Consider the following 25,350-nt stretch of genomic DNA (forward strand, 5'->3'; position numbering starts at 1 on the left):
TGTTACGCTTCATTGCATGGCCACGCGAACTCAGCAGACACAGACAGTGTATCTAGTATCTTGAGGACAATCAAGATGCTAAGATGTCAATGTGGACCAGCTTCGGTCAGGACATCGATCGAACCGATATTGGAAGCTATTGTGATGTCGGCTGTGGCAGTACCGCGCTCTTGAGACCGAGTTTGTCAGAAACAAGGACTGGGTCAATTTGACAGCACGCCAGCACGAGTCCTCTCGCTCTGCACCACTCGGACTGGAAAGCCACCTGACGCTTCCATTCCAAGCAGTCTCAAAGCCCGCAAGACCTGGGGGAATCAGGCATCAGAAGAGTCCTGTCCACAGTTTACAGGGACCAGCACCGAAGCGCGAGGTGTTTGCTAAAGGTTCGATCCCGCTCCCCCAGCGTCTCAGGAACACGAGCTCCCATCACTCAGGGCTTCTGAAAGCACGTCTTTCGCGAATCAGCTTGCGGTCGTTGCTGTTTGGCTTGCCACCAAGCGTTGGCGCGATAACGAGGGGTGTTCGCTGGGGAGCTTCTCCGCTAGACATGCACCAATCAAGCAATACAGACCGCAATAACATGGGCGCCCTCCTCGGCGCTTTCAGTGACTGGATGAGGCAGAGACTGGCGAGATACATCAGCCTCGTGGAGGCTTTCCGCTCAGTATCCATGGTCGCTGCTTCCAGAAGTCATCTTGGATAATATCAAGGTGCGCAGTGACCACTCGAGCCTTCAGTTTTGCTTTGCGCTGCTTTTCTTGTTGTGTCTTGGACAGATGCTCCGGGATCGCGGACGACTGCAACTCGTCTAACGCTACATATGTGCTGTTACCATCGCTGCCGGTCGTGCCCTGTGTTGAAGGCTCGCCGACATCGTAGTCGCGGTATATGCAGCTACCTTTTCGGTAGATTTCAGGCTCGTTGTTATAATTGATGCCAAATTTGGTGAACAGTATCTCATTCTTATCAGACGAGACCGTCCCTTTCAGCAGCTCTTCTGCTTCCCTCTGCCCATGTCCTGCACGTTCGACCAATGTCCAGAAGGTTGTGTTGTAAAGATTGTTGATGTGGCAGTCTACTTGACGCCACGAAAGGTAGTCACGGAGATTAGCTGTGCTAGGGTAAACAACAGCTCGTCCATCGAATGTCGGGAGGTGAAGCAGGTCAAGTTCTGCATCACGTATCTCTGATGGTTGATCGCCGTTACCGGACCGAAAATGCTTCGGCCAGAGATGCACGTAGGCGGCGGTGAAGGTTGAGACGATGGTACTCACTAGCTTGTCCTTTCGTCTGTCAAACATGACAGTGTTGCGGTCAAAGACGAAAGAGAATTCGTCACTAACGCCGTAAGCAAAACAGAGATCAGGCATGGTGCGCACGACGTGAGACGCTGCAGCATTCATGAGATCGAGTGCCCTTCGATCATTCGGTTTCGCAAAGTGGTAGTGATCTGACAGCTTGTGGAAGCCGCGACCGTCGACGCGGACAACGATCCAGGCGTTCCGCAGAAGCACTTCGTTTTGCTCGAAGTCTCTTACATACTCGTACTTCGAATTGGCCATCACAGTGAATTGTTGTGTTTGACGCACATGGAGGCTTCGTGGATTCTCAGCGGAGGGCGCCGGTGTAGTCTGCGGTCGAGCTCTCTGCCAGACGGACGTCAGACCGGATGCTGACAGATTTTCTGCCTGTGGATGAGGTTTCCGTTTGTCACATCATGGTAGGGATATGGAAAAGACGACCGCCACTTCGCGGGCCGCGGGCGACGAAAAGCAGATGGCCCCACTCGAGCGGCTGTGCCAAGAAACGCCGCGATCGCGTGGCTCTTGCTCTTTCGCGTCTGCCAGTCTCACCACTCACTGCGATTCATCGTGCAGGAACCTCCTCGTCTAGGCATGCGCTTTCCGGACTTGTATTATCTCGCTGTATTGACTCGGCTGGCTAGTACTAAGTAGTCGAGCATCGTGTCGGAGCTCGATCGAACAGTGCCCTATCGGTTCCTGTTGCACATTTGGCTATCTCCCAGTGATGCGTGCTAAGGCACGCGACACACGCGATCTCGACCAAGCAAAGCAACCACAGCTGTCTTCCAATGCACATCCAGCCAGTTCCGCGCGTGTCGCACTGGTCAGGAAGTATCCCGTCTCATGAAAGGCTCGATCGTCCATTCAACGCAATGCCGCGTCCTTGGCCGCCCCTCTCCACTCCATGCCGAGCCCTCGGCGCCTCATCATTTCGCCTTGACTTAGCTCTCCAGCCCTGAAATCGAGCGGGGTCTATGGTTCTCTTGTTGAGCTCAGCGCTGCCGTCATCTGTTCCTCACACAACCAATTGTGTTTGCTATTTTCTTGGTTCGATAAGGGAACGACTCCGTTTCCCGCCAAATTTTCCCTCATGAATACCTCAAAGTCCCCCAAAGGCTCGGCTAGCTTCAGGACAAGCGTCGCTTGTCATGTTCTTCCCCGATCAGCACTAGCACACAATCTCGTCCATCTTGATGGGCCGCTAGACCAGACTGCCAGTGACGGGAGCTTAAGATACGTTGGTTTCCACCCGATTGAGCTGCGGCTTCCTTTCCTTGCTTTCTGCTCCCTCTCCAGTCCTTTTGATTTTGACAGGCCAACTGTCGCCCAAGATGGCAACGAAATACAATGAAGCGGCCGACAAGGAGGCCAACTATGCCGCCGGCGACTCACCTCTACGCACAAGCGACTCACCACATGACGTGCAACGCGGCGTCGTGACTGACAATGCTGACAACCTCCATCGCCGTCTCTCGAATCGTCAGATTCAACTGTTGGCCATCGGTGGCTCCATCGGCACGGCGCTCTTCGTCAGCATTGGCAATGGTCTGGCTGCTGGCGGTCCAGGCAGCTTGTTCATCGCCTATGCTTTGTATTCGATAGTCGTTGCCTGCGTCAATAACTGTGTCTCCGAAATGATCATCCTCCAACCTGTCTCTGGTGGCTTCATTCGACTTGCTAGACACTGGTACGACGATGCGCTCGGGTTCATGGTTGGGTGGAATTTCTTCATCTACGAGGCACTGCTTATACCTTTTGAGATCACCGCCATCGGCCTGGTTCTAAGCTTCTGGAGAGATGACATCCCGGTCTGGGCTGTGTGTATTGCATGCATCATACTCTACGGGTACGACCCTTTCCCAGTGGCTCCTCTCGGCAGAGTGGGATCAGCGTTCTAGTCCGCTGCTCCGTGGCTGGCGAAACTTGACGTGAATCATTACTAACACTATACAGTGCCATCAACGTCCTAGCTGTCCGCGCATTTGGTGAAGCCGAATTCTGGCTGTCAGGTGGCAAGGTCATACTGATCTTTATGCTGTTCTTTTTCACCTTCATCACAATGGTCGGAGGAAACCCCGACAATGACGCATACGGATTCCGCTATTGGAAGAACCCTGGGGCTTTCGCTGAGAACTCGGCAAAGAGCTCGACGGGCTCGCTAGCTCGCTTCGAAGGCTTCTTGTCTGCCCTCTGGTCTGCCTCCTTCACAGTCGTACGTACTCTGTTTGCCCGGTCTGGGGAGACCTCCTACTCCATCTGATCCTGTTCGACGTAGACCTCACACTGACCGGTGCTCTAGGTCGGTCCCGAGTACATTGCGATGGCAGCAGCAGAGGTCAAGCGACCACGTGTCTATGTCAAGACTGCATTCAAGACCGTGTACTGGCGCTTTGGCCTCTTCTTCATCCTCGGAGCTCTTTGTGTAGGTATCGTTGTACCTTATAACGACCCACAGCTTCAAGGTGTGTTCCTTGGTACGGCTGGCGGTGGCGGCACGGCAGCGGCCTCTCCATACGTGATTGCCATGTCCAACTTGGGAATCAGCACCCTTCCCTCGGTTGTCAACGCGCTCTTGATCACTTCCATATTCTCAGCTGGCAACACCTATACCTTTTGCGCCACGCGGTCGCTATACAGCATGGCTCTCGAAGGGCATGCACCAAAGATCTTCAGGAAGACCACCAGAAATGGAGTGCCGCTCTATGCCTTCGCTGTGGTCATGGCCTTCCCATTCCTGTCGTTCCTCCAAGTTTCCGACAACTCATCCGTCGTGATTACATGGCTCGTCAGTTTGATTACAGCCGGCGCTCTGATAAATTACTTTGTCATCGCATTGACCTACCTCAACTTCCACAAAGCATGTCAAGTTCAAGGACTTGACCGGAGAACCCTGCCATACTACGCATGGTTCCAGCCTGGCTGCGCATACGTTGTCATCGTCGTGGAGATCGTGATCTGTATCTTCTACGGCTACGGCGCCTTCCAGCCTGGAGCGTGGAATCATTCTTCCAGAACTATACCATGCAGATCCTCGCACCGATCATGTACATCGGCTGGAAGCTGGTCAAGCGCACGAAGAAGCTCAAGCCTTCTGAGGTAGACTTGGTCTGGGAGAGGCCAATTGTGGATGCGTACGAGGAGTCGTTCCTTAGCCCTCCGAGTGGCTTCTGGCTGGAGATGGGACAGCTCATTGGAATCAAGCGCCATATCAAGGACGATGAGCGGCGTGGGTCGATCCAACGTCGTGGATCAACTATCAACCCGTTCAAGTAAGCGTCTTCCGGCGCCAAGCTCAGACAAATCGCCCGTTGCTGGTTTTGGACTTGTGGAGGACGGTGCCTGAACGCATATTTCTCGGACTCTGCTTATTGAGCGGCATCTTGCACCCGCCGCGAATATGTGCCATCCACTATGGCTATATCACGATGGCTGAGAGCAATATACACAGAATATACAGAATATCCCCCCGAGCTGATAACGGATCGCTTCCTACTGCCCGGATACTTCCTGCTCTGGGCAACCAAACATCGACTGCTCCAGTGCTGGCGTACTAACCTACCTCATATGCATGCCAAGCAGCCTCCCAGCTTGTCTCTTAGCCTTTCCGCTTGCTCCAATGCCGGTTATGGCGGTCCCTTATCTCTTCTCCCGAAACAGAAATCATTTCGCTTCCTTCCTGTGTTCACCTCCTACTGCAGGACAAATGCATCACATAAGGCAAAACAGTCGCTAACTGTTCTTCTCATACGCAGAGCACGGCAAGTCGGTATGTACATGGGTGGCGCGGAGGCATTGGGAACGTTGCCTAGATTCTCAGACCACTCAATCGTTACATGCGCTTCGATCAGCGGAGCCGGGAAGCGACACAAGAAGCAGTATGGCCACGGTGTTCAGCATTTGGAGGGTGCTTGCAATTATATGCAATGCTGTAGGTGCTATTGACGTGCTCGGCAGCTGACCTTGGCTCATGAGATGGTGCCGGAGTTGTCAGCACAGTTGAACACCTTCGTGATCAACCCACTGCGGAAAGCATCACGAATGCTGACAGCAACGCCGTACGTTCCAGCAACCACAACAAACAGGCCCAGAGCCACAATCAACCCGTGCGCATAGTATTGCCCCTTCTGCTTTCCTGACCCTTGCCTGTACATTTTGTAGTCGTACATAAACAGTAACGCCGGATATACCAGACTGAACGGTGCAAAGCACAGAGATCCCGCCAGGCCGAGCAAGAAATTCAGTATCGGTACAGCTTCTGCCACGATGAAGCCCAGCGCGCCCAACACTAGATTGATACTTAACCAACTGCCCCAATGCACCATCGTGTTCTGCTGTAGATGTCGGGTGTTGCGCAGGATCCGCACAAAGACCAATTTCGCCGCGACGTGCTGGTAGATTCCCACCCCGATGACCAACCCAGGCAGGGCGATGCCATAGCAGATCTTCTTGAACAGCTGTCCGGCACTCCCGAAAGCGGGCGTAGCGAGCCAGATGCCGCAGTAGCGGTAGATCACCAGGGAGAACGTTAAGTAGAGCACACCGTTCATGATACCAGTCAGAATCGCGGCCTTGCGGTAGTCGCGCTTCGCATTGCGCATCTCGGACACCACGGGAAGGTACATCGAGCTGCCGCTACCGCAGAGGAAGATGTTGGCGCTAGCGGTCATGCCGACCACGAACGTAGGGTAGTTGATTGCAGCCCAGCCCAATTCGAATGGTTCGGGAGCAGGGGGTGCCGCGGCGGGGCGGTCTTGTTGGGTGATTGCGACGACGAAGATGAAGACGGCGATAAAGAAGGTTGCGAAACCGAACCAGGTGAGCCAGCCGAGGCGAGAGAACGTGCGGACTGAGGAGAAGCAGGTGATGAGTGCGGCGGAGACGAAGCTGAAGACGACACTGCAAGCGCCGTGCTCGGAGAGGGCGTTGAAGGCTGTTGAGCAAGAGACGATGCCGGCGGCTGTGATGAGGACCTGCGCGACGAGAATCTGCACTCCGACAAATTCGCGCCCAATGCGCCCGAAGAGCATGCCGCACATATCGGCCAATGTGTGGCATTCGGGGTGTCGGTTGCGGAAGTCGCCCAGGATGACCGACGTGTAGGTGTTGAGCGACTGCCACCCGACGATCGAGAGCGCGCCGCCAACTGCACCGAGGGCGGCGAGTGCGCCTGGGACAGCGAGGATGCTCATGGCGAATTGGATCTTGATGAAGATGACGGTGGCGCGCTGCCAGCTCACGGTGCGGAAGTCGACGCCCTCGCTGACTTTTTGGAAGACCTCGTGGGATTCGAGGATGGCCTCTTTAGTGGTGGGCATGTCATCGTCGGCGAGCGAGACATCTCGGGTAGCCGAGATGGTGTCTTCGTGCTTGGTGGGTGTGGACATCTTGGCTGTGGTTGAGTGGCAAGTGCCTGAGTAGTGATAGATCCTGGGATATTGGATCGTGGGGAAAACGTGGTCCTGATGGATGAGCAACGTGGATATGTACCTACCACATGGCATGCGAGCCAGATTCCGCTATCTCGTTCAGACTCTTGTTATCTTGCAGATATGTGACCCGTATAGCCTAGTAATCAACGAATTGTAGAGATAGTGCGGACCGTACACCGTCAAGTGACTTCGGACCGTGGTCCCTGACTCCGCGAAGGGTCTATCATATTCGACCTCGGCGAAAAGCTAGACGAAGATTGGTTGTTGATAACGACGGCGATCTCCATTTCAGGTTCTGGACGGCAGTTCTAGACTCAGAGCTCCATAACAGCAAAACTACCATTGACTTCATTTGTCTTGTAGATTGCTCAACGTTCACAGGTGATTAATGCTCTAGCCTGCAATCCATAAATTTCGAGGAAGGCACGACTCGCTCCCAGCGGACGGACGTAAGACAGAGCGGTTGCCCACATTTGGCAGGCTGCCGCCACAAGAAGTGCCGTTGTCCCAGAAAGAGCAACCAATGCAGCTGCTGAACAGCAAATACGGGCATCTGTCCCGGTCAGATAGGGCTTGGTCACAACACGTATCGGCTAAAGCACGTCTTCGTCAGCATGTATGCATTGCCAGTGGTAAAGCTTGTGGTCAGAGGAACAACTTACAATGTCAAGTTCTCTCGATCTGTCAGGTCCAGCTGATTGCTATCAACCGCGTGCGCGACTTTATCGCCGTGCGCGGTGGTCTCTTCGACCACGCCGCCTTCCGTGACACGACCTGACGCAGCAAGAACGTCACGACGCTTATTCTCGCGAACAAGGTAAAAATACAAGACTGTGATGATGCCCATGGGCAAGATGACCGCGATCTAAGCAAGAACTGAATCAGTAGGGGGAAGTGGAAAGACAGAGGACGGCGAGTCGAAGTAACACATACCCAGAGGATGATCCACCATGTTTGAATGTACCGCGGCTTCCAATGAGGCTGGAAGAGTTGTGGCGACAGGATGTTGCCGAGGCCGTAGCCGATGTGGTACATTGCGATGACAGTGGTCTTCTTGGTGTGCCCAGCGGAGTTGTTGGCTGCCCAGACCATGACTACCGCATAGGGTATGCCCGTCGAGGAACGCATCCAGATGGCGGAGACAAGGCCCCAACGATTGGACCAGGGTAGTCCTATTAAGAGGCCGCAGGATATGACGCACGGGATATATGCTACGACGGATAGCCAGGCGCGAGAGTTGTGAGTCCTCCACATGATCAGTGCTGCTAATGAAAGGAAGCCCAGCGCTGTTAGTCCAGTGACGCATCCCAGGAGAGTTGTCTGCAGCACTGTGAATCCGAAAGACTTGATGATCAGAGAGTACTGGTTGGTGATACCATTGGCCATCTCCTGCGACCACGCATGAAAGAAGTAGAGCCAGCTCTTGGGGTCTTTGAGCGCTTCGACGAATTGGTAGCGCTTGAAGAACTTCTGCTCGATACCCGAATGATTCTCCTTGATCCGAAGGACAGCCTGGGCGCGTTGTTCGAGAGTCAAGAACTTGGCATTGAGCGGATTGTCTGGGAAGAGAAACCAAACAAAAACGCCGAAGATGATCGTAATGCCCCCAGTGATGACTTATATGTCAGTCTGCAGTCTAAAGGACATCGTGGTGGATGAACGTACGCATGAACCACTTCCAGGTTGCAAAGTCGCCTGTTTTGATCCAAAGGACTCCGTACGAGAGCAAGCCTGAAGTGATCGGGCTACTATTGCCAGCAGCCCACATGATCGGCATCATGATAGACTGTTCCCGGTAGGTGAAGAACATCGACATAGTTAGTAAAAAAGCTGGAACAATACAGGCTTCACAGCATCCCAGGAAGAACCTAACGACAAAGAGTGACGCGAAGCTGTTGCATGGGATGTGCAGCAGAGTGATTCCTCCCCTGATCAATGTCAGCGACACACTGGTGTGAAGAAAATCTGCGTCGCATACCACGCGACAAGCATGCTTGCAAGCCATTTTCCTACCGGGAAATGCTGCAAAGCTCTGTTCTGCGGCCACTCCGCAAGTAGCTGGAAGTTGATCAGCATATCAAAGATGATGCACAAGTAGAGGTGAGATGTATCAGCAAGAACCCGAGGTCTGACGTGGCCGGGCAGACAAAGAGAGGGTCAACATACTAGATCAAGTGGTCAGCCTCATGCTTCGATAGTGACAGTCACAACAATGGAGGCCACCTGAGCTGGCGTGGCAGGCAGCCATTCGAGAAATTGGGACTGACCATAGCCAAAGTAAAAGATCGAACTCAACCAGTTGTACTGATTGGCATTGAGATGAGCATCCTGCAATATGCCCAGGATCGCTGAACTGCCAAGCTGTGCTCATGTCAGTCAGGTATCATCGCACGAGAGACAGGTCAACTTACAGTCTGCTTATCGACATACATCAAATGGTAGCCGATGCACAGGAAGGGCAGAATCCTCCACAAGCATTTATTGCGGATGATGCGCGCCTCTTCTGGGGTGGGATCGTTCACCTGGACCTTGCTGAACAGTTTGTAGCTTTCGTCGGCATACTTCTGCGGCAAGACGGGTGCGTTGTCTGGGATGGTCTGTTCCAATGAAGGCGAATGATCAGTGGCAGCGAAGCCGCCGAGCTCTGACTTGCCCATCTTGACTGCGATTGGATAAGACTGCCTGTGAGTACGGTTGGACGTTGGGAGGTATGCCAGGGAACTGTACTCTTATGTCGGCCATCCGCTCTCTCGGTGTCTCTCGGTACAGGCACCGATCGGCCTCACGCAAAAGACACCCCTTATGTCGCCATGGTAAGCAATGCCATAAAGCTTGCTTCCATCGCAAGCTGCACAGGCATATGCAGCCACGGTGCTTATCTTTCGTGCCTTGCAACGCCGCGTGGTCGAGCTCATGCAGCGGAGTCGTATCTAGACACCACATGCTGATAGGACTTCTTCGCTATGAGCTATTCTGTGAAGAGCAGAAGATGAGTAAATCCGGACCATTTTGGAGGTAGTGGTATGTTCACGCCATATGGACGCATCTTGCGTGCTCGCCAAAACGGGAAGACACGGGCATGCCCATCGGCCGCAAAGTCGCCGTAAGTCGGACAAGGGCATTCAGATGGATCGCTTAATCAGTACTATACCTCATGCATGCTGCTGTGAATATATCAATCTTCGACTCGCTGTTGGTAGGGAAAGGCCATCACAATGGCTGAAGGTCGCCTCAAGGTGATTATTGCTGGCGCGGGCATTGCGGGCTTGGCTACAGCGATCGCGTTACGCCAGCTGCCTTATGTCGACGTCGAACTATACGAGCGGTACTCCGAGTTGAAAGAAATCGGTGCGAGCATTGCACTCAGTCCTAATGTAAGTTCCTCTAGAGACGGGAGGCCGTACTGACGAAGTAGGGAATGCGAACATTGGAGCGGCTCGGCGTCCTTAACGCGCTTGTGGACGATGTGGCCTACCGAGGACCATCTGGCATACCTATGATATACAGACACTGGAAGACCAATGAGGTAGTTACTGAAGACCACTTCTTGGATGTCCCAAATCGATTGCACCAAACGGCCAGGTTCCACCGAGCACATCTGCATGAGGCTCTTCTGGAACATGTCCCTCGAGAGTTGATTCACCTGAATAAGAAAGTCCGAAATGCTGAAGTCGTTAGCGATGGCGTGATTCTCTCGTTCGAAGATGGCACGAACGTGAAGGGAGATCTGCTCATTGGCGCCGATGGCATCAATTCCAAAGTCCGCAAGGCCTTCAATCAGAAATTTGAGCTGAGTTATACCAACCGCACAGCTTTGCGGGCGTGCTTCGATGCATCTCTGGTCAAGGATATTCCGGGTCTGTCGGAAGACTCGACTCACTGGTGGGGACCCAACAAGCAGTTCTTCGCTTCGAGGTTGGGCAGAAATCAGTTCACCGCTGTTGGACAATATGATCCCAAGGATGTTCCGATCAGCTCGAAGAACCCAGCAGACAATGCCATCAACACCTGGAACGATGAGGGCTCTATCGAGCTCTTCCGCGAGCTTTTTGGCGACTGGAACCCAATCGTCAAGGCTATCACTCAGGCGACACCAGCCGTTCGACGCTACCCCAATTACGCAGGCCAGCATCTACCGACTTGGGTTTTTGGGTCTCGAGTGACGCTGGTCGGCGATGCTGCCCATGCGCATGGCGGCGCACACGCGACAGGAGGCTCCTTGGCTCTCGATGACTCGTACGCGCTGTACCTCGCGCTAGCGCACACACTGCCTGATTTACAGCACATCAAGCCGTCCGGTGTGCAGCTTAAAAGGGCGTTGGACCTGTATGAAGCAACACGGCGACCGCATACTGATAGGCTGCTAAGGGGCGTATTAGCAAGCAAAGATGCACCGCCCGCGCGTAATGACGAGGAAGTACGTGCGAGGATGCTGGGAAGGGCCAGCACACTGTGGCTCACAGAGCACGACGTTGTCAAGAGATTCGAGGAGACGGTAGCAGAGAAGGAGAAAACGAGAGAGGAGCCGTTGATAGAGAGCAGACTCTAGTCGTTATACTAGACATAACATATGTAGTTGACGACTTCGCGGCTTGCTCACGAAGCCCGTGTCTGTGTCTCTAGCTGCCATTCACTGCCTGAAGGTCCTAGCGCGTTTCCCCACACTTTTCGTCGACGGAAGCAATCTTGTCAACCGGCGCTCTACAGCTCATTACTCTGAAGACAGCACACCTTTACCAACTACTTTGCCTGCCAGAGCCTCTCGCGGATCAGCGCAGCATCTCTAGGAACAGTTTGGCAGCTCTACATCCGCATCATTTGCACTGCTCCCGGTTCCCCGGCACACGTCGACCCCACAAGCTTCCACGCATCCTACAGCACACCAACCACCACCCCGCCAGGGCCAGTCATCCCTTCATCTACCACACACCACAACAGATGTCCTCAATACCCACCCCGACCCCTAAGCCCCTCTCTTCGGGCCGCAAGCTCTTCCTCGTCTCGCTGGTCGTCGCGCCCGTGATCAGCTACATCGCACTCAAGCGCCAGAGATTACAGCGATTGGAGGAGAAGAGGATGATCGAGGAGGAAGGGCGGCGGAACTGGATTTTGGCGGCGCAACAGCAGGGTCAGAATGGTGGGATATCAGCGAAGGACAAGAGTGTTGCGGTTGGGAGGAGTGGCGGGGGCGTGTGAGACGTGATTTCGGGCACCTATGGTAATGAGGTTTTAATCTCAACGACACGGTGCAGAAGCCCTACCGACAACATGATGAGAAATGTTCAATGCGGTCCTCACCAGCAAAACCTGGTGGACACGTTCTACAACGGTGCTTCACACTGCGCAGCTGATCGCGGTTTCAGGCACGCTGGTCCGTGAATGCACCAGACAGAAAGCCGAGGTTTCATCAAAGCGCCTTGCGGTGGTCAGTTATCGACCAGCCGGACACGATTTCGCGCGAGGGCAGTGAGATCAAGCCTCAGGCCCTTACGATGTCACACAAATCAACAATGACGCATCTGGCTCAACATTGTTGTCGTGTACCACTGCAGTAGCTTCGGTTCAATGTTAATGACAAAAACTCGGCAGACCCGATGAAGAGCTGGCTTGCACCTTGGACCCTGAGAACAGAGACAAGTAACGAGAGGATGGTGGCATGACGATGGCTAGTGCAACATCTGAGGACCCGGGGCAGCCGAATCACACGCCAGCGGCAAGACCCGCAACTCGTCGTCTGCAAGGAGACTATGTGGGCACAGTTCGAGTGGGATAATAGCTACGTCGAGCATTTCCTGGGTTTTGCCGCCAGTGCGTCGAACCACGCGTCTATGCACGGAATATACCTGAGTCCTTGTCCCAAATGATTGTTTCCCCGTGGATGACCGTGCTCTAGCATTATTAACCTGTGCCTGTCGGTCGCCGATGAAGCTCGGCAATCATCGAGCACAGAGGAGCGAATCCATGTCTCAGACCATGCCAGGCGCCAGAATAGCTGCTTATGAACAGCTCTTTCAGACCATTGAGCTCTTCACTAGCAGTGTGACTCGAAAGTCGACCGCATTGTGGGGTGGAGGCAGTTGTCTGTCAAGCACTGGCAACTTGCGCCAGGCGCGACTGCCTAGGGCGCAGATCAGATGTGCAATCTAGCTCGGACCGACAAGGCAAGAAGGCTTGCATACCCAAGTAGACTTTGGCAATGACGATGACCGCACGAGTTCCCAGCTTACTACAGTGGTACATTGTGAACATGAATTCCAGACATTTGCATCTGCCACTCCCGTTTAGAAGCTCTACAGCAGTCACTTGTTATTCCCGAGACCTTTGCGCTGACGGACTGCCGAGCAAGCCGCTCACAATGACGCGAGAGACTTTTTGTGCGCGGCTGCAGTGCAAATAAAAGTACCAAAGGTCACCCTGGCGTCAAGCTGGAACTTTAGGCGGCTTTCATCAGTCCTCGGCCACCACTATCCATCGTTATCCAATACATCGCAAGCCGCCACGTAAGATGCTGCAACAAGGCAACCAAAGAGGGGCTCGCAGGATCGATGGCGTCTGTGCATCATGCACGACGACGATATCGTAAAAGCGGCAAGAATTCTTAGCACTTCCTGTCACACAGTGGTCAACCTTGAGCCCTGATCTACACTCTGTTTCGACGCCCTGGAAACATCGCTGCCCAGCGATGTATAGTGACCTCCTCCCTGTACATGCGAAGAGTCTCTGTCTCTTGCGTGTCTTCCGCAGCCAAACTTCTGATGTGTTTTAGGAGGCATGACCCGACAACCAAAGATGACTCAGCCTGGGGACCACAATGAGCATTACATCGTCAGTCGCCAGCTTCAACGTCGGGAGTCCGACAATGACGGTCGCGCAGGCCGATCTGGCTTACGGCATCACATATCGCCCATCCGCCCAGAAGAGATTGTGACCGTGCATTCAATGCCGAGAGACATCAAGCCTCAAATCTCGCATTGGGCATCGGCAGCACCATCGACAAGGCGAGCCGCAACTGCTCCTCCACCTGAGCAGAGGCATATTGGGGACCACCGCAGACAGCAGCACGTACAGTACATAACAGCTGGCACCGAAGACAAGCCTCCCACAGCTCGCCAGCCTCGCATAGCGGATGCTCGTGAGGATGACATCGTTGTTCTTGTCATGGGAATGACGGGCAGCGGGAAGAGCTCTTTCATCAACCTTGTGTCTGATCGCGATGTCAGGGTTGGCCACTCGCTGACTTCTTGCACCACTGACCCCGAGGTCTACCCCATGCATCTACAAAGTCAGCGGCACGCTTATCTGATAGACACTCCTGGTTTCGACGACACGTCTCGTGGCGACGCGGATGTCCTCAGAGGTATCGCTGCGTTCCTGCACAGCATGCATCAGCGTGGCGTTAGGCTCGCAGGTCTGTTGTATCTTCATCGTATCACAGATCTACGGATGACAGGCTCTGCACGGAAGAATTTAGAGCTACTGCGAAGTATCGTAGGCCCATCAGCTTATAGACATGTCACTTTTGTGACCACAATGTGGCAATTGCTCACAAGTCCGGCTGAGCAAGAGCTCGCCGAACAACGATGCAGTCAATTAGAGTCTGAACCGCGCTTCTGGAAGGATTTCATTGGAAAGGGCAGCAAGCATGTCAAGCACGACGGGTCAAAGGAGTCCGCCCGCAAGATCATTGAGTGGGATTCACTATCCTCGCGCGGTTTCTACACCCGACTGCAACAAGAAATGGCGCGTGGGATGCAACTCGATGAAACCTTGGCTGGATCGTTCCTCAAGAGCGACTTCGAGCATTTGCATACAAAATGGGAGAAAGAGCTGAGCCAGATCGAGCAGGAGATTGAATCCGCACGAGCCGAAGATGACAAGAGCGTTGAGCTCGTGCTCCTCGATGAGCGCGATACTCTGCGGTCCCGCTTACATGATATAGTCAGCAGCATGAGGTCGTTGCGCACCAGTGCGTCAGCATTGACCAGGGCCAAGAATCCCGAGTTCATGGAGACTATTGCGCGGCAAGAGCGCCAGGAAGCTGCAAACGATCCGACTTTGGCAGACCTATTGGCCCAAGATCGGCAGTCAAAGAAAGTGCTGGACGATTTGATGCTCGAAAAGAGCAGATTGACGGACACATTGCAGCAATGCGAGGAGTTGGAAGCGCTCGAGAGACTGAGGAATCGCCTTCGGCGCGAGGATCAACAGCATCAACAGAGACTTTTGGATAAAGGATCCCCTTTGGGCCTGATCCATCGGCTCTTCTCACGATACTATAACTCCGACTAGAAGTCGATGATGTGACTGCCTGGACCTACGGCTCGAACGACTTTCAGAGACCCCTGGACTAATACTTGTTGAGACCCGGCACGTGCAGAATCAATGCAGCTATTATTGTTCGATACATTCTAACAACCCTGGAGCTCCATCTCTCCATGACGAGCATCCTTGCATTGCGGACCGCACTTGCGGCAATGATCGTAATTATCTCGCTCGCCCTCTGAAGAGCACTGGCAACAATGATAGAAGGACCGATACTTGACCTTGAAGCGGCATTTGCACTTGTCGCACTGCACCTTCCTCAGGTATTGTCGGCTACAGGATTTACGCACAGCAGCAACGGGCTGGACTTGTGTCTTCTGCCTTTCAAGGTCCCTTTTCTGCTTCCGAAGAGTTTGCAGTCGAGATTCAGCCTTCTTAGCTTTTTCTTCGCGCAGCTCCTGTCTCGCCAGGGCGGCTCGCAACTCCTTGGTGTATTCCTCCAGCTTCTGCTTTTCGCCGCTCCAGCGCTGCCTCTGCTGCCTTAAAGCAACTTTCTCGGCGTCAAGCTGCTGCCGTCGATTTTCTGCACGAAGCTGCGCGGCTTGCATTGAGCTTACTCGCAATCGTTCAAGCTTGTCGGTGAAGGATGCAGCCAGCTGTTGTTGATCGGCGCAAACAGACGTCGCGGCACTTGTCCGGCTAGGCACAAGTCCTGCTTGCATCTGCTTTTGCGCATGTACCAATGCCTTTTGCTGTGTGGACAGACGCAGCACCAGGCACGGTCAGCCTCCAGATCCAGACCGATCCTGCAGGTCGATGAGCCTTGTTTGTGAAGAAGACCCCAGAAATCGTCGTTTGCCGTCAGTTCTTGCTCACGGCGTTTGCCTAATTTGCGATCGATGGCATTCCAAAAGCTTGTAGCAAGCACAACCTTACTGAAAAAGTCTGGACCACACAGCTGACGGAACATATTCATGCTAGACCTGGCGGACCCTTGGAGACGATTATCGGTGATGCGGTGGACGTAAATTATACCATTCAGTCGCTCCTTCCGGCTCGCTGAGTCACGAAGCCATTTCAGGATCTTGTCGACGATGATATCATCATTGAAGCGCGAATCGTCGAATCCAGGAGTATCGATCAGAGTCGTGGCATATTCGCCGCAAGTGAACTTGTATGGGACAACTTCTTCCGTCGCTGTTCGTCGGTAGTCAGTTATATTACACAAGTACATTACGGGTTCGCTTACTTGACGCCAACGTGTGGCCCACAACAACATCATCACGACCAGTGACCTGCTGAATGAAGGTGCTTTTCCCTGCACCAGTCATGCCCATGACGGCAATGAATCTGTCTGAAGGCATGTTCGCTCGACAACAGCATACTTCTGGCGCCGTCGAGCTAGTAGGAGATCTGCTTGGACTGGACGTCTTGAGCGCAGGGCGGGAACGAGGAGCATGTGCCTATGGCATTAGCCGCAGGAAGTTGGTCTGAGGGATTGTCTCGTGCTTAAGAAGTTACGGTAACTGGGTGACGCACGGTGTTGTGTATATCGTGGAATTGCTGGCCAGAAGTCAGTCTCCCATCCACCAAGTTCGGGTCCTTTGGGACGCCAGAGAAGGTCAAGGGAACTTCTGAGTGCTGGCAGAGGACCGCTAGCATCCATGCTTCCATGCTTTAATCATGAGCTGCACCACGCGCCTGTGTCTTGCCGCTTTAGTTGTTTTGACCAATTACAGCTGTTGAGACGCACGTCAGTTCGCACTATTCGAGCTGCCTCAGCCGCAGCAATACGAGAGCACGACCGGTCAGAATAGACGAGCCACTCGATGGTTCCGATTGCTAGGAGCGCCCCGGACCTTTTGCACCATGAGCCGCGTCGCTAGGTCGCCCACAGCGCATCTACTGATCGGCCTGTTCTCTTGCAGAATTTGGACGGACGCTCCAGCCTAAGACAGGATAATGTCCCCTTCTCAGGCAGTCGTTGTCTCCTCCACTCCCTCTGTACTTCTAGCAACTTCGGTCGCTTCAGCAACACCAGGAAGTTCGCCTTCAAGCCCGAAAGTCAGCCATAGATACATCATACATCGCGAGAGTTTCTTCGTGAGGGTCAGCAGCGATCACCAGCATGATTCAGAGTCCTCACAGAGGCCAATCTAGAAGCAGCGCCGATTCTCTTAACCTCAGGTAAGATCTTCGAGTGCATCATCCGCTCCAACTCCTCGATCTGAGCTGACTCGCCGTGTGATCAGACCAGAAGATGTGATTATTGCGGTCATGGGCCTGACAGGCTCAGGCAAGAGCACGTTCATCAATCTCTTTAGCGAGGAGAAGTCTATCGTCGGCAACACCCTCGAATCGTGTGAGTCGTCATGCATCAACATGATGCTGCTTTGCTGATGTGGCTCTTAGGCACGGGCAGAGTCGATATCTTCAAGTGCTACGATTCACATATTGGAACATTCTATCTGGTCGACACGCCTGGCTTCGATGATACCTATAGGAGTGACACCGAGATCCTTCAGGATGTTGCCGGTTGGTTGAGCAAGATGAAAGGAGGGAACTTGTTGCTCACCGGAATCCTGTACCTCCACAAGATCTCCGATAATCGGATGAGTGGTAGTTCTATGAAGAATCTCCGGTCCTTCAAAAAGCTGTGCGGAGCCAAGGCCATGTCCCAAGTGGTACTGGCGACGACAATGTGGGGCATCACCGACAGGACCACAGCGAAACGCCATGAGTCCGACTTGACGACGACAAAGGACTACTGGGGCTCTATGATCGCTAACGGAAGTAAGGTATTCAGACAGGACAGGAACGAAGTCTCTGGCCGCGAAATCATCCAGTATCTGATCGAGCAAAGATACCTGAATTCAGACCTGAAGCCACTCGCCATCCAGACCGAGATGGAGCAGGGCAAGACGCTATACGAAACTGGTGCAGGCCAGGAAATGCGCAGCGAGCTCGCCAAGCTGACAGAGGTTTACGAGGCCAAGCTTGAGAGACTGGAAAGGAATCTGCAGTCTGCTGTGAGAGAGCACGACAAAGCTTGGCAAGCCGAACTTCTCAAGACGAGAAATGAGTACCAGGCGATAGTGCAGCAGGCCAAAGAAGACAAGGAAAGCCTGAGAAAGGATCACAAAGCACTTGAGAAACGGCTAGAATTGAACAGCGGCATAGACTACAAGACCTGGCAGAAGCAACATGACGAGAGAGCTGTACAGATAGAGAAGCTAAAGGGTGAGGTCAAGATGCTCAAGCAGCATGTCGAGAACGAGGAGAAGAAGAACGAACTCAAGTTGCAGATCTCGGAGGAAAAGCAAAAGCTAGCCACGCTCAGGCGGAGAATTGAGCAGGCGGCTCCGAGATGCACGGTAATGTAGGTGCTTCAAGGTGTGGCAGAGGCTCTTGTAGGGCTGTTTCGTTCTATATCTGTATATTTACTACTTACCTTCTCTGGCTATCGTAGGGATTTCTGAGCGAACACAGTTTGAACGATTACTTAATAGTGCTCCTCCATTGACTTTTGCTTCGAACAATGGAGACGTGACTCGTGTTGATCCGTGCAAGGAGATTAAGATGTGCATACTAAACGAATCAAAGGGGAACGAGTTGAGTATGAAATGGATGCGGCACACACTGTCCACGTCTGGAGTTCTTCGTATGTTCATTTCCATTCATATTCGCTGCGTGTCGCTGTCGTCTATCATATTTCATCATCTCCCGTCGTCATGAACATGTCGCGCCTAATCGAGCGTCTCCTTGTGGCATCCCCCCAAGTTGATGTCATTTGCACCAGCGTATGCTTCGTCTGAATGTCTCAGACCGCTTTTGTTTCATAGTTTGTGTGCCACCGAATGCTTTACTGCTTCTCCGGACGCTCGCAGCCCATGCTTGCGAGCCCAGATGCCCTATCAGTTGCTCACACCACAATGTACTCTCCCGTCCCAGCACCAACAGCATCCTTCATGGTACGTGACCACCTAAAGCCGCAGGGCGTGGTATTTACGCCACTGCCGTTGCTCACCTCCTGCTTGACCACACCAAGCTCACCTTCGCCGTCCATGGTCGCCCATACTCGTTCCAGGATGCCTACCGCAACACCGTTGTTCACAAATCCACTATCTCCTTGTATCTCTGCAACACGGCGCCTGATCCTCGCTCGCTCCATCTCGCCAACGCACTCGCTTCCTGCAATGAACAGCGGCCAGAGCAGGTATACGTCTGCTTTGACCTTCTCCATCTCCGACAGTGCAGCTTGCACAATGCTATGGATCTGTGGCGAGGCTGAAGGCAAATTAGGCTGCTGTAAACGCACGAGATAGAGATGTGTAGCATGATAGAATGTGAGTGAAAGGTTGTGCAAGTCGGCTTGTTGGGAAGGCGTGAGGTTCGGAGTTGGATGAGGCGAAGGTGTCCAGTGGGACAGAAGATGGAGCGTCTCGGAGAGCTCCCGGTGGAACAGTTCGGAGCGTGCGTCGGTCATGGGATATTGTGGATTCTGAAGATGCGGTGGCGGGAAGGGAAGCCAACTATTGTCGTCGGAGAATACTTGTCCAAACGCTTGCTGTGAAGTCAGCTGCCCCATCGTCGTAGGTGGCCGAGCTACGATATCCTCTCCTTTTTCGACATTGCTGCCTTGAGCAAGCATGTTGAGCCGCCCCAGCCTCGAAACAATGCGGAATAGTCCTGTATCGATACCAGCTAACATTTCGAAAGAGGTCGAGCCATCATCGCTGTCAAGTTCGCTATTGAAAATATCCGTAGGTGACGTCGGAGGTGATTGGAGGGATCTGCTAAACAAGGCCTCGCGCTCATTGACACTGCTGGTCACACCATCCCACCAGGCAAACATTTTCCTGCAGAATCGTGCCTCCTCGGTATCCGCAATACCTGATGTCTTTCTCAGTGCTAGCAGCTTCTTTACGCCCTGGAACTGAGTAGAGAACTTTGCCACGCCGGTGTCGCACATGTGAAAGAGGCATAGAATCAGGAGCACGGCCAGTGCCGAGTCTTGCAATCTCATCCCGGGATGCGACAGCTGCTGATTCAACAGGGCGACCGCATGATTCTTCAGCCGTGTTTCCTCGTGCATTGCCTGCTGCAAGTCCCACAACAGCGACTCATCCGCGGTTGAGAGATTGAGGTGCGCGATCGACGATCTTCGTGCTGGGTCTGTCTTACATGTCGACAGTACGCCGGTCATTTTCCTTTGACGCAAATTTGAGGCTGCCAGGGCACCAATGGCATGTTGTAGAGCATCAGATTCGGTGGCTAGGTGAAGGACGTGGGTACGGAAAGGATTGCTCGAGCTGTCAAAGGCAACAATGACTGGAGAGATCACCTCTGCATAGTAGTTTATGAGATACTTCAGCCGAGGCGTTGATCCAATATCATGGTATGGGCTTGTAAGAGCCATCGGAAATTGTAGTCCAAGTCCATAGTTCAAGGTCGAGTCCTGGGTCCCCATCACCTGATTCAGTCCTGGACGTTGCAATTCCTCGATATCTTCGTCGCCGTCGTAATCCAGAGCCGGTTCCGGCAAGCTCCCAAGTGTCCCAACTTGGTCCACTGTCGATGCTGCGTGCTGTAGCCTATGAGACGTAGTATATGAGGTGCCTGAGTATTCCTGGCTGTTACCAAGTGACTGATCTAATTGCGCCAAAATTGCGTTCTGCTTTTGGTTGAATACAGTGTCGAAGGGCGTGAATGGGGCAGAAGTAGAAATAGAACTTTGCGGAATTGGGATGCTCAGAGGCTGCGGGCGCGCATATGCGTTACCTTCAGTATACATGGAGGCATTTGTAGCTGGCTGCGCGTACATACTACCGTCGGGTGCTGGAGAAGGATAGACCGCACTCATCGACCCAACTCTGTCGTGCGTGTGTGATGGATATAGCGACGTCGAGTCAACTGGCGATCCGACCACTTGGGTTGTTGGAAAAGTGAACCTCGGAGGAGCTTCTGTAGACCATCGGCGTTGAGTAGTGGCTGACGCGAATTGCTGCGGCCCCATGACCGGCTCCCAAGCCCGCGGCAACGGTGAAATAATTGGTGGTGATATGCTGCGCGTTTCGTTTGCTGCACTGGTCGTACTCCGCGACGATGCTGGGCTTGGTATAGACAAAACCGGTTCCGTTATGGCTGTGTTGATGGAGTTGAGGCTTGCAGAAGGGCGGTGCCGTGATTTCGACGCAACGCCTGCCTTCTTCGCTCCTGCCGCAACCGGCAGCGACAAGCCTCGCAGCTTCCCTCTTGACGCAACGCCGTTGCCCCATGTGAGCTGCGTCTTGTATCCAGCACAGTCTTTTCCATCGTTCAGACACTGCGAGCAGTAAGGTCTTCTGCGGTCGCATTTGACACTTCTACTCGAGCACGTGAAGCAATCGTTAGCAGCGCCTGCCGGGGCTGCTCGCTTCCTCCTCTTCCGCGGTGCAGGTCCGTCTGCCGGAACCGAAGCGGCTGCTTTCATTGTCGCCACCGCAGACATCGCGTCGCTGAATAGCAGACACAATGGTCGAGGAGCTACGACCGCACCTGCAGCACTTCTGAGGTTCGAAGTTGCGCAATGAACTTTGTGAGCGAATGTGTGGGGAAGTGATGCAGCCAGCCGTGAGGGCGTCGGGGTGGGGGCTATCGTGGTCAGATACGTGACGTCGCTGTCACTTCCCTCCTAACGAACGTGAAAACGTGTAGGAAGACCTCGACGATACTGAATCAGGCACATGCCTCGTCGGGGGGCAGGTGCTGTTGGGAGTGAACTCGAACACAGGTGGCAGACCGCCAGACCTATCTTTGGGTTCGGGCAGTAGCTCACACCCGGTCGGGCATGGGGAGTTCTGGGTAGTCAAGATCTCTGCGATGGAGCATGCTGCAGGCAATCACTTGCTGATCATCGTGGCAAAGGCGCTGTCCATCCAATAGGCGCCATAGCAAGCCCGGAGCGAAGGACGGTTGCATTGAAACGGGCCTCGCCTCACCAGGAACCCGGTCAATGCCGCGCTTTTGATAGGCGGTGCATGACAGAATTCTTGGGGTAAGTGAGGATTTCCGATGCACGATGCCCATGAGGTGTTCGCTTAGGGGGCGCTCCCTCTCCATATTGGCTACCGAGGCCCTGCGACAAAACGTTCTCCCGTCCCTTTGAGTTCCGTTATCAGGTACCGCTGTTGCTCAACAGTCGCTCTGCAGGGCCAAGGTGCACGTTCTTCGCCATAGCATTCCAGAAATCTTCTAGAAACGTGTTCAGTCTTCCATGCATAGAGATGCACCAGAAACGTGTAAGACCGAATGAACTTATCGAAAGTGCATACGATTGTGGTCGCGAGCTCCGCAGATAAGAGCAGAGCGTTCCAGCGGTCTTCGATCCACAACGGATGCTCGATCCTGGTAAATAGGGTATCGGTGGAAGACATCCTCGTCTTTTATCCAGGCTTGGCGTATGTGAGCTTTCTGGCTTTGAACATTCGCAGTGCACTCCAACTTGTTCTCGGAGACATGTCTGGGCATTGCCTTAGCTGTTGAGTCTGAGCCGGGTTCCACGCGCTTTGGAAAGACCGAGGGAGGCAGTGCTTATGGACACGCGCTGTGAGCGTCGCTAGCTATACCGAGTGATCATGGGCGCAGAGGGTCGTTTTCTCAGTGGTGTATGACAGCGCGAGCCTTTGTGGTGCAATCGTCGATGCCTGCATCAGGTCGAGCAGCGCTTCATGAATGAAACAACAGGCTTGCCGTTGTCATTCCTGTCATCGTTCATCGCCATCGGAGGGCATTGGCTCCTCGCATAATGGTAATGAATGCAGATGGAGCGGACGAGTTGCATGTGATTTGTCGGCAGGTTGGAGGACAGTTGAGTAAAGTGCAAGTCGATTCCAACAGCGCTGTCTCCAATTCCAACAACTTCGTCGGGAAGAAGAACCTCAAGTACTTTTGCTGAAGGTGAGCATATAGACCCTAGTGTCAGCCAGTAATCCGAAAGAGTAGGTGCTACATTTGGCAACTTGAGTACGACCGTGACAAGGATTCCATCATCGGTATAAGAGACTCGGACACGTCTATGGAAATTTGCATTTGCGTCATAGTCACCGGGTCCATCATCAGAATGAATTGAACCTCCCACCGACTACAAGAGGACGGGGCCAGATGAATGTCATGTTGCCCATATACCTACCAGATGTCGGATGTTGGCTTGGCAAGCATCAGTTCTACGAATTCCCTCCGTCCCGCCGCCGAGCCCACGAGCCCCAGCCATCGCAGCCGTCTTTGTATCTTCTGTTTGTGACCCAAGCCGATTGCAAACATTTGACGAATCGACCAGCACACCTCCGGCAGTGTCCCGTTTGCATGACCTGCCCTGGCGCGCAGCAGCGCGATTGCCGATACATCCTCCTCAGAATACCAGCCTGCTATTTCCCGAGTTGCATATCTGTCAAGACGGGGAAAGAAAATCAAAACCTCACCTGATAGACAAAGAGTAGACTGCGCTGCCTCGTACAGTGGGTGAGCACGTGCGCTCTGTCTGGAAGCGTAGGTAGGCTGCTCGTGTGCTCGACAGACCACGCCAATAGCAGACGATCAGGCCAGGAGCAGTCGTTCTCATTATGGCCTAGCAGGCTTGTGATGAGTAGCGTTGCCAGCCCCGTCCAAGGTTTGCTCCCCAGAGAACGTCCATGAGAGTACTCAGCCTGTGGACGTTGTACCATCTGGATTCCTATGTTTGTGCCCAAAAGTCGCTTCGAGCTGCGATAAGCATGCGGAACGGCACGAGACCCGCCTTGCAGCCTAGCGAACGTACAGCAGTCATAATAGGTGTCTGAAGCCCTCAAACATGCAAGAATGAGGCGGCCATGTGCGTATGGTCAGTGACCATTCGTTGCTGCCCAATGTGCCAAGACGCCCCGATGAGGTGGCAACCTGAGATATGTTGCTGAGAACCCACGAGTTCAGGTACCTAGACAGCATTGCAACAGCGGTGAGTGACCTGTACCTAGGTAAGGTATTGAATGTGACCATACTCCAGTGTTGTGGTTGCGAAGGATCTTGGGACGCTGGAACTCGGCGCGCGAAAGCTCGAAGGACCAAATAGTAGCAATCGACTGCGATACACCATCTCAGAATAGAGACGGTAACATGCGCGAAATAGGCAAGATCTCGCGACACTCGGCGCAGACGGTTTGTCGAATGTCGCACGAACCAAAGCCCTGATCCGCTCAGCTTGTGATCACAGCTGGCTCTTGTAGCACAATGACCCAAATGTCGAGGACATTTGCTTACCGGGCCGCAGATCAGTCAAGTACCTACCCAAGCGTCACACAAGAGACCTGTCAGATGTGACTTACTGCAAACCCTCGACCGCATAGCCAAACGGCCGACGAGTTGGCCAGATCTATCATATTGACCGGGACAGCAAACATCCAGTGGTTTCATTTTCGACGGTAGCGGGGCCTCGTTGCCTTGTAGCCTAGGCAAGCAGGGACGCCTACTTGAAAGCAGGGTTGGAGGCTGGGAAGAAGAGCCTCGCTTGCCTGGTCTTATGAGTGTCAAGTGCGAGGGCACCAATGATCTTCGAGGGTTGGCAAGCTGTCTAGGCACTGAGACCGGGCTTAACGAGCCCTGGAGCCGTCTATCGCCTCCAGGATATGGTAAAATGTGGTGGTTGGACTGGAAATCTTACCCTGCGCTCGAGTCACGATCGTGCATTCGCATTGCCATAATAATAGCATTGACATCATCTGTGCCGAGTAGCTGCAGAATGAGAGGATGAGGACCAGTCGCTTCATCCTGATAGAATATTCAGCCATGATATGCAGACGTTGTCATCCACTGAATAAGATGTCGACGGCCTTGCAGCTGAATAACCAGAGCCATCGAATTAGGCTTGAGCACCTATGCAGCCTGAGGTTCAGTTCGGCGACTCTCAGCGCTGCCACTGCATCTGTAAAATATTTTTGGGCCGTTACACACGATTTCACACAGGACCACGGGAGGAGAACCCTCGGCGCCCATTCGCATCGTCCGGCCTTCGACCTAGAACTTACCTCCGCCCAGACAAACGCCGAAAGAGTGGTATGGCTGATTACTGGTATGTTCGCTGTGCACGTGACCTCAGGCGAGGATTTCTCGCTCCAAAGGGAATCCTTCTGGCAAGTTCGCGCGATGTCGTCGGTGCGCGCATTTCTTACACAATCAATCGAGGTTTCTTTTACGAGCACTCGCTCTCATCTTCGATCGCACGTGTTGATCACGAATAATGTGTGGCTGTGTTTCTTGTCGCGACAAAGCGATATAAATGCTAGGCAGCACATTTAATCAGGCATCGACGAGCCTTGTCGCCACCCCAATCGACAAGACTACTT

General features: G+C 53.4%; 9 protein-coding genes across 9 annotated transcripts; 4 read left to right on the forward strand and 5 right to left on the reverse strand.

The window, feature by feature from the left end:
- Nucleotides 1-638: 638 nt before the first annotated feature.
- AB675_12009 (tRNA(His) guanylyltransferase) lies at nt 639-1,562 on the reverse strand (the record flags this gene model as incomplete). The annotated part of the gene is made up of 1 exon (XM_018140905.1): nt 639-1,562. The coding sequence occupies one exon, from the start codon at nt 1,560-1,562 to the stop codon at nt 639-641; it is 924 nt and encodes a 307-aa protein (XP_017998361.1).
- Nucleotides 1,563-2,635: 1,073 nt separating this feature from the next.
- Nucleotides 2,636-4,577, forward strand: AB675_12010 (General amino acid permease AGP2; the record flags this gene model as incomplete). Its single annotated transcript, XM_018140907.1, has 4 exons — nt 2,636-3,201; nt 3,258-3,516; nt 3,604-4,261; nt 4,291-4,577. 4 exons carry the CDS (start codon nt 2,636-2,638, stop codon nt 4,575-4,577), a joined length of 1,770 nt encoding a protein of 589 aa, XP_017998385.1.
- Nucleotides 4,578-5,269: 692 nt separating this feature from the next.
- AB675_12011 (N amino acid transport system protein) lies at nt 5,270-6,688 on the reverse strand (the record flags this gene model as incomplete). Its single annotated transcript, XM_018140908.1, has 1 exon — nt 5,270-6,688. The coding sequence occupies one exon, from the start codon at nt 6,686-6,688 to the stop codon at nt 5,270-5,272; it is 1,419 nt and encodes a 472-aa protein (XP_017998276.1).
- A 703-nt stretch (nt 6,689-7,391) lies between these two features.
- AB675_12012 (putative transporter) lies at nt 7,392-8,549 on the reverse strand (the record flags this gene model as incomplete). Its single annotated transcript, XM_018140909.1, has 3 exons — nt 7,392-7,598; nt 7,667-8,349; nt 8,399-8,549. 3 exons carry the CDS (start codon nt 8,547-8,549, stop codon nt 7,392-7,394), a joined length of 1,041 nt encoding a protein of 346 aa, XP_017998227.1.
- A 368-nt stretch (nt 8,550-8,917) lies between these two features.
- On the reverse strand, nt 8,918-9,390 carry AB675_12013 (Allantoate permease; the record flags this gene model as incomplete). Its single annotated transcript, XM_018140910.1, has 2 exons — nt 8,918-9,094; nt 9,145-9,390. 2 exons carry the CDS (start codon nt 9,388-9,390, stop codon nt 8,918-8,920), a joined length of 423 nt encoding a protein of 140 aa, XP_017998277.1.
- Nucleotides 9,391-9,948: 558 nt separating this feature from the next.
- On the forward strand, nt 9,949-11,929 carry AB675_12014 (Salicylate hydroxylase; the record flags this gene model as incomplete). Its single annotated transcript, XM_018140911.1, has 3 exons — nt 9,949-10,107; nt 10,149-11,228; nt 11,384-11,929. 3 exons carry the CDS (start codon nt 9,949-9,951, stop codon nt 11,927-11,929), a joined length of 1,785 nt encoding a protein of 594 aa, XP_017998355.1.
- Nucleotides 11,930-13,522: 1,593 nt separating this feature from the next.
- On the forward strand, nt 13,523-15,022 carry AB675_12015 (uncharacterized protein; the record flags this gene model as incomplete). Its single annotated transcript, XM_018140912.1, has 1 exon — nt 13,523-15,022. One exon carries the CDS (start codon nt 13,523-13,525, stop codon nt 15,020-15,022), a length of 1,500 nt encoding a protein of 499 aa, XP_017998330.1.
- A 2,250-nt stretch (nt 15,023-17,272) lies between these two features.
- Nucleotides 17,273-18,378, forward strand: AB675_12017 (uncharacterized protein; the record flags this gene model as incomplete). The annotated part of the gene is made up of 2 exons (XM_018140913.1): nt 17,273-17,357; nt 17,408-18,378. 2 exons carry the CDS (start codon nt 17,273-17,275, stop codon nt 18,376-18,378), a joined length of 1,056 nt encoding a protein of 351 aa, XP_017998388.1.
- Nucleotides 18,379-18,917: 539 nt separating this feature from the next.
- On the reverse strand, nt 18,918-21,011 carry AB675_12018 (uncharacterized protein; the record flags this gene model as incomplete). The annotated part of the gene is made up of 1 exon (XM_018140914.1): nt 18,918-21,011. One exon carries the CDS (start codon nt 21,009-21,011, stop codon nt 18,918-18,920), a length of 2,094 nt encoding a protein of 697 aa, XP_017998383.1.
- Between the last annotated feature and the right edge of the window lie 4,339 nt (nt 21,012-25,350).

This window comes from Cyphellophora attinorum (assembly GCF_001299255.1).
Source record: "Cyphellophora attinorum strain CBS 131958 chromosome Unknown Contig19, whole genome shotgun sequence".
Classification (NCBI taxonomy): Eukaryota; Fungi; Ascomycota; class Eurotiomycetes; order Chaetothyriales; family Cyphellophoraceae; genus Cyphellophora; species Cyphellophora attinorum.